Source organism: Solanum pennellii, chromosome 2, assembly GCF_001406875.1.
Source record: "Solanum pennellii chromosome 2, SPENNV200".
In the NCBI taxonomy this organism is placed as follows: Eukaryota; Viridiplantae; Streptophyta; class Magnoliopsida; order Solanales; family Solanaceae; genus Solanum; species Solanum pennellii.
The window spans coordinates 58306364-58315127 of record NC_028638.1 but is presented as its reverse complement, the minus strand read 5'-3'; the positions used below and the strand labels follow the sequence as shown (position 1 = coordinate 58315127).

The 8764-nt window shown below is 30.0% G+C and overlaps 1 protein-coding gene across 1 annotated transcript; it reads left to right on the top strand.

Moving 5' to 3' along the window:
- Positions 1–6915: 6915 nt before the first annotated feature.
- Positions 6916–8688, top strand: LOC107011007 (transcription factor MYB44-like). Its single transcript, XM_015210308.2, has one exon. The coding sequence runs from the start codon at positions 7049–7051 to the stop codon at positions 8162–8164; it is 1116 nt and encodes a 371-aa protein (XP_015065794.1). The 5' UTR covers positions 6916–7048; the 3' UTR covers positions 8165–8688.
- The last annotated feature ends 76 nt before the right edge of the window (positions 8689–8764 follow it).

Sequence of the window (8764 nt, the reverse complement as noted above, 5' to 3'; positions counted from 1 at the left end):
TTTTTAAAATTTGAAGTTTAATTTGGAATCTAATTCGAAATGGCTAAGCATTAAATAATTTTTTAAAGAATTTTACTTGTGCTTAATAACATCTGTCAAGGGGCTATTGAGAAAAAAAACTTATAATAGTTTCTTATTTTTTAGTAAATTCAACCTCTCTATTTTTTAGTATTAGTGTATTTTTCGTCCGTCTCCAAACTTCTGCATTTTTGGACATTTTTCGACTCTTCAAATTCCACATGCAAAGATCATCTGTCAACGAAAATAGTGGAGCTCAGTTTTAACTAAAGATATAAACGCTCGCTGAAATAAAAAAATTACAGTATTCCAGTAAAATACCATTATTATTCTCTTTTTGATGGTTGTAGAATTAAAATTTCCATATAGAACTCGAAATGAAAAAGTAAATACGTGAAAAGTTTAAGAAAATTCAATATTATATACCTCTACAATAGTCATACATGAAACATTCCGCTTTTCAATGGTAAAAGAGTTTAAGTTTAATCAAAAATTCGCTTGTATAATTTTTAATTATCTTAAAATAAAATTTCTATATTTATATACTACATTTTAAAAAAAAGTATCGTAAGTCACAACAGTTGATAATTTGAAATATTTAAAAAGTATATAAAAAATTTATAATTAAAGGTATACTTGTTTGAATTTTAAAATTTAAAATATATCACATAAATTGGAAAAAGAAAATATATTTTTTATCAAGTGAAATTCGTGCAACCACCTAAATCTGCGTCTGTAGTTTCTGCAACTAAAATTAGCGATAACAATTAGGGCAACTTTCACATATAGCAAAGGAAAAATTCATATTTATATGTTATAGCAAAGTTTGCATAATTGCGATCCATAGCAAACATATAACTATATAATTCGCTATACATATATAACTGTATAATTCTCTGGCGTAGCTATACATATACAATTGTATGATTTGCTGCCCTAAATTGTATAATTCGCTGGTCTATTTCGCTGCAATTGTATAATTTGTTGGCCTATTTCGCTGCAATATGTGTATAAAATTTGCTTTGCATACAATTGAATCGAAGTAAAATGTTTGTATATAATTATAAGTGTATAGGAAGATAATATATGTTTTTCTTTCGCTTTATACAAAAACAGATACACAATTTATACACTTCTGTTGTATAAAGCGAGAGAATATTGTATTTTACTGCAATTGTATGATACACTGGCTTTTTTTGCTGCAATATTTGTATAAAATGTGTATTTATATATAATTGAATTGAAGCAAAATGTTTGCAAATTTTACAATTAAGTGTATAGCACGAAGATATATGTTTTGCATTTGTATATACAATTTTATCTCGCTTTATACAAAACAGAAACCCAATTTATACACTTCTGTTGTATAAAACGAGAGAAGCGAGCAGATGGAGAGTGACGAGCGAGAGTTTTATGAGAGAGGCGACTGACAAATTATGACAAACATCTGCCGTAAAGCACAATTAAATCAAACAATAACTACCAATTTATTTTAAATTATTAATTTGCTATTATATACGATTATTCCTAACATTTTATCTAATAGCGCATAACTCATACGAAACGCCAACTGTTTTGCACTCTGATGCAAAGTTTAGAACTAATTATATACTATCCGTACGTGGCCTTATTTAAGAAACCATTTTGGCCAAGAAAGGTCCTTGATCCTTCTCTTTCACGTGAGCTGCGTGAACCCAATTTACTAAACGACAAAACGGTTGGAATAAACAAATACAGTTTTTTTTTTTCTAAATTACTCTGTTAACCTCGACTTTTACGCTATATTTAGATAAGAATGTGAGGTTAGATATGTTAATTTTATACTCGTAAACAATCAAGATTCCATTTTTCTGCTTCCACACAGGACGCAACACGCACGTGTGTCTCCTTTTACCATGTCTCTCACACGTGATTAAGTTTCCATATAATGCCAACGGTTTTTCTTATCTATTTTTTTTTTCAAATCACAGGATCTTGTTTGAGATTGAAGTTTAATTTTCATCATAATTATAAAAATTTGAATTAAAAATGAAACAATTTTATTATAATTCATATTAGCGAGTAAATAAACTGGTGTAAAGATCGGATAGGAAGTTACGGTTTGCTGCCACGTGGCAAATGGTAACGGTTAGAAAAGTATGATTTCCCATACTAGACTGACTACTTTTTCTTTTTGTTGCTTTCCGACACTACTTTTCCGTTTTTTCATTTAAACTCCCCATAAAAGTTGTTTGTCGCCAATAGGCCCCTCATTTAAAAAGGATAATTTCATTCACTCTCCGTTACTTTTGTTTTGTTCGTTCATCATTTTAAATTAATTTTTACTTTTTTATTTATCGATTAATCATATAAAAAAAAATTAATTCTTCTTATTTAGGACTAGCATGAATTAAATACTCTTTAAATTATATTAAAGATATAATAATATATTATTGTTTTTAAAAAAATTGTACAAAATAAAAAGTGAATAAAAACAAGAATTGAAATGAGTAAATGTAACCATTTCGTAGTAAATGATAAATTTTAATTTAAAAACGTGCTATAAGTATTTTATTAAAGATTTTTTAAGAAAAAATAAATTTTAATAGTTTATTGGTTATGTAATAGTCTATTCAATTAAATAACACTAAATTGAATGATTAAAAAGTTTGTGTTTTTTTTTTTATAATTTAAGAAATTTAACTTATTTTGAAATGAAAGGAATATCATTTTTTAGTGAGAATAAAATTGTGAATATAAATATATTTTATTAAAAAGTTTATTGTTTATTGTAATTAAATTAAAGTACTAAAAATATAAATTTACGTAAGAAATGGAGTCCAAATCTATTTGAATATATTTAAACCTTTTGGCATTTGCAAGAGACATAACATTGTGGATGCTTTTATATATATATATATATATATAAAATAAAAAGTTTAGTTAACGAATGAATTGATTGCCTACCCGATACGCGGCTTTATGCCTATCGAACTAGTACCGTATTTGAAATGGTACCTAAGTCCAAGGTTTCATTTTAGCTTTTTGGAAACATTTTGGACCGTGTGGAAATTCTAGTATTAGAAAATTATTTTTTATTTCTTATTTTCTAGTTAGATAATTATAAAATTTCAAATTTGAAACAACCCTACAAATTTGTTTTACAATGGATTTTTTTATGAATCCTAAAGAGGTGCAAGAATATACCCAAAAACATATAATTTTATTTTGAGTATTTAACTCCATAAATTTCGTATAGGGTAATGCTAATGGTCAGAATTTGGTTAGAATTTTAAAAAGTATGTAATATTTTTTTTTATTTTAAAATAAATTGATTATTTTTTATATAAAAGATTTTATAGTTAAAAAAAATGTATAAAAAAGTAAAATAACATAGTGTATAATATATTATTTTATCATTCTGTTTATATTTTAAATTTAAAAGGCAAAATGCGAGTTAATGTTTAGGGATAATTATAAGACTTTGAATCAATATACAATTGGCCTTGAATCTGTTATTACTCTTTAAGGCTAGCTTAATAGAGGTGAGATTTGATGAGAATCATATTACTAAAACAATTAATCTCATCATCATTAACTGATGTTGAGAGACTCAACCATTCTGTACACCTAAAGCTAACATCAAATAATTAAAGAAATATATTGTGTTTTATTATAATACATTAACTTTAAAACGGAATATCGAGTCAAATTCAACAACATAGATTATGCAAGGATAATAAAAATCAACTAACCTAAAAGATATATCTGAGATAAATATGTGTTTAACTCAATATTGATGATATAATTAGATAAAAACTCAATAGAGAATAAAAATAGACGTTATTACTTTTAATTTAACCAAATTCATAATTACATTATGAGGAAAAATTTTCCATCCTAGAACTCAATGTTGCAAATAAAATCCTAGAGTCATATACAAAAAATATATATATATATATTCTAAAAATAAAAATTTAGTTATATAGAAGAAGATAATGGGAAAAGGAGAGTACAACCCAACAGGCATGCCAAACAGCTGGGCATTAGGTAGTAGGTACGACGTACGAGTAACAGAAACGGATACGCAGATCTTTTCCATTTATTGATTTGCTCTCTGTCCCCCTCTCTGCCTTTTATTTATTTATCGATCATTTTTTTATCTCGTATTAATTGATTATTATTTTATAATGTATAAAAAAATTATAAGCTAAATAGAAACAAATACGAATGATTTCACAAAAAGTTTGTTAAGAGAATAATATAGAGAGAAATTGTTGTGTTTTAATTTAGTTAGTAGATAACTTATTTTAATGGCGTTGAGAGGGAGGGAGTAATAATATTCCTATATTTTAAAATTAAATTTTGAAGTAATATATTCGGTTTTGAGTATTGACACTAAAATCTAGGGGGGGCTCTATAATGGAGAAGGAAGGAAGGTCCATAGGAAAGTGAGTAGCGTTTTTTGGGATGCGTGTAGGAGGGCGTGGGTTACCTGATCCGTACAGCTAAGCTTTATGCGGAAACCACCCTTCCCTCTCTAAATTATTCTTTTAATTTTCGTTTTCAAATGTAATTTAAACAATGCAATTTACATGCCTTTCGTTTCTAATTTATTTTAAAAAAAAATTATAACTAATTACTTGTTTTTTTTTATAAATCAAGAAAAAAATAATTGTTTTTATCTATATATTTTTAATTACTTCGTAAAAAGATAAAATTTCTTTAAAATATTAAAATTTTAATTTATCAACTTTATAATTAGTGGAGGTGAAATGACTCACTGCATTAATAATTATTTTTTAAACAGTTATAACATTTCAAAAGTGGACAATTAATTGAGAACAGATGAATCATGATCTGCTCAACTCAAGTAAATAAAAAATATTACATATATTATATATAAATAAATCTTAGAAGATATAAATAGATGGTAATTTATATACTTTAATATGTGAACAAACATTGAATCTAAAAGAATAAATAGTTTCAAAACTAGCTGAAATTAAAGATGAATCGGACTAAATTAGATATAATATTTTTTTTTTAATTGAGTTAAGACTTGAATGAGTTGAGATTTAACTCAATTTAAATTATATTGAGCCTAAAACATAAAATTTATAAGCAGGTTATTTATATTTTGACTCGTTTTAACACCCCTATTACGGGTGAGCATGATATGATATATAACGATTAGCATATCACATCAAGTTCTCACACCCTAATTTTTTGGATTATAATATTTGGTATGAAATATGAAATAATATATAATACCACAACAAATATATCTTCTAACTGTCTTAATGGTATGAAAATAGCATCCGTCATACATTTGAAATAATAATGCCTTTGCCGTCAAAAAATTATAGCATATATATTCTTCAATTTAATTAATAGTAACAAATGTGCAACCTGGTATTAGTATAAACTAAATACTTAGATATTAAAACTCTACTCTAATTTCTTAAATGTTTGAGTATATATTAGTCGAAGTTAATTCTTAAAGTCTACTCTGTTTTAAAAGTTCATTTTTTTTATTTTTTAAGTATGTTTTTATTAGTTAAAATTAAGCAAACTATATTTACCATTTACCATACCTCAAGATACAAAATCGATCTTCAAATAACTAAATCATATCAAATTTAATTGACGTGACAATGATTTAATAATTTTAAAAATTAAAATATCAAAAATTTTAAATACGGTACCATATCATCGTAACCCCTACCCCCTAGTAAATTTAAATTACCGTAGTTGAATAGAATTTATTGTACACGCAAATCAAATTAGTTATAATGAGAACGAACTATTTCCTCCTTCAAATTCATTATATTGGAGGTTGATTGAACATGAGATTTATAATCCTTTTTATCAATTTTGTGACTTTAAATTTATCATGTTTAGTTATATCGGTTGAAATAATTATTGTCAAACCAGATTACTGTAATATGTAAGAAATGTTATTTTTATGAATGATGAATAAAACATTTTACAGAATATATTAACTATTTTCTGGATAGAGGAAATGAATTACTAAAATGAAGTAGAGGCGGTGAGTGATGAAGCAGGTGATGAGAGTTGAGACAAAAGCCGTTGAAGGTGTAATTAGAAATGATGGGGATGTATGGTGTATATTCAAAGAAGTTGAAGGACTTAAATAATAATATAAATAAAGAAGACAGGCTGGACTGACAGGATTGTAGTAATGATTCTCCTTCCGATTCGGCGACCGAACTTGTCGTTTTGTGCCAGGTCATCACGTCCGTGCGGCCGTTTCATTTTCAGGAGGTTACAAATAAAATAAAAAAGGAGTGGGTAGATAAATATCCCATCCCCATAAAATAAAAATAAAAATAAAAATAATAAATAATAAAGTTATATGCTCTCCAGCCTGTCAACTGCAATTTCTGCTTTCCTTTCAGTCAAAGCTGATGGCCTCTTCTCTTTTCTTTCCCCTTTCAATCATCTCCTCAACCGTTACCCTAATCTCTCTCTTCCACTTAAATTAATTTATTAACTCATCATTTCAGTTACTTCCTTTATTTCTTTACAATTATTATTATCTTAGATTAATGTAACTAATACATTACTTAATATTTTTTTCTTAGTACACAAAATTAAGAATGCGTTACACTTATAATTTTGTTTTTTTTTCTATTGTAAAGAAACAGATTTTCTTTTCTTATGGTACGTAAGTGAGACGCAGCTTATTTATAGAAAAAAAAGAAAAAGTAATGCTAAAACTGAAAACAGGAGCCTACACCACTCCATCTGTTATTGTGTAAATCAGTGTATCTTTTCTTTATGACGCGTGTCCGTTTACAGCTGTAGTCCATCTCTTATAATCAACCGCTTTCCCTATCTTCTCCTTTTTTATTTTAAATATGAATCGGTGCCCATAACGCTTACAACTCCTTTTCACTCACCGGCTTAACCGGTCATCCCTTTTTCCCCCTTATATTACCTTCTTCTCCTCTCTTCCATATATAAATCTTCACGTCTCCTCTTGTGTTAAAATAAAACATAGAGAGAAACCAAAAAATAAAATAAAATGGCGAATACTACAAACAGTTCTAAGAGAGATATGGATCGGGTTAAAGGTCCATGGAGCCCTGAAGAAGATGAGCTTTTACAGCAACTTGTTCAGAAACATGGCCCGAGAAATTGGTCTCTAATAAGCAAATCGATTCCGGGGAGATCCGGAAAATCTTGCCGCTTGCGGTGGTGTAATCAGTTATCGCCACAGGTGGAGCATCGGGCTTTTACGCCTGAAGAAGATGAGACTATAATTCGGGCTCATGCCCGATTCGGTAACAAATGGGCTACTATAGCCCGACTTCTTAATGGGCGGACTGATAACGCTATTAAGAATCACTGGAACTCTACCTTGAAGAGGAAGTGTTCATCGCTTAGTGCCGATGAAGGGAACGAACTCGCCGATCAACTTTTTGAGAATCAGCAGCCGCCGTTGAAGAGATCTGTTAGTGCCGGATCCGCTATGCCGGTTTCTGGTTTTCATTTCAGTCCGGGTAGCCCGTCGGGTTCTGATAGTGATTCAAGCCTTCATGTTACGTCGTCGTCTCAATCTCAAGTGTTCAAGCCTGTTGCTAGAACCGGCGGCGTATTTCCGCCGTCGATTGATATTTCATCTCCGCCTGTTGATCCTCCCACCTCTCTAAGCCTTTCGCTTCCTGGTGTTGACTTGGCTGAATCCTCTAATCGTTCGGCCGATTCGACTCCGTCGAAAAATCCTTTTCAGTTGCTGCTTCCATCGATGCAGATTCCTCCACCGCCACCACCACCGCCGCCTTCGCTGGCAACAACGGTGCCGTTCGAACGAGTTTCTGCAATTCAACAGTCTCTTCAGAACCCTGATTTTGGGCAGAACGCAGGAGGAGGAGAACAGCCAGACAAGGTATTTGTGCCGTTTAGCCAGGAGTTGTTAGGGGTGATGCAGGAGATGATAAAGACGGAGGTGAGGAACTATATGATGGGAGTCGAACAAAAGCAACAGTATCAGCAGCAGCATTATCAACAACCGCAGCAGTTTCAGCAACAAAATCATCAATTGCCAAGTGGTTTAGGGCTTGGATTGTGTATGCAACAAGCTTCTGATGGTTTCAGGGATAGGGCTGCTAATCGCATGGGACTAAGCAAATTCGATTAGTGAAACGGAGAAAGAAACCGCCTTTGTTTCATTCTCTCTTTGTTTTTAGGGCACATGTTGTTAGCTCTTTAAGCTTCAACTGTGGAATCGTCAAAAGAAGAAAATAGTTTTGGTGGAGTATTGTACAGGGCCAGGGAGATTATAAAACCATGTTCCATTGATGGCAGAAATGCAAAGGCTGGGACTAATAAGAAAAAAAAAATACTAAAAAGATTAAAAAAAAGAAGACGTTTTGTTAAGTTATATTCAGGCAGATTTAGAAACCAAGAAAAACTTAGCTTAAAGTAAATATTATGTTTTGAGAAGACATCTACCGCAAAGGCTGGGAAGGATTTCAATGAAGCAAAGTTATTAACTTTATTATTTTCCGAAGTTATTTAGTATCTCTTTACCTCTTCAAATTTTGGATGTTATGATTGACCTGAAAGTTTCAAAACCTGTATTGGGGAGGTACGGAATGTATGCACCAAAAATTAAGTTCAACTCTATTTTTTAACCAATAAAAAGAAATACTTGTGAACCCATTATTTAGTTCACGATTAAGTTGATCATGCTTTACTCACTTTTAGTTCCGTGTAATGTGTTATACTGAAAAAGTCG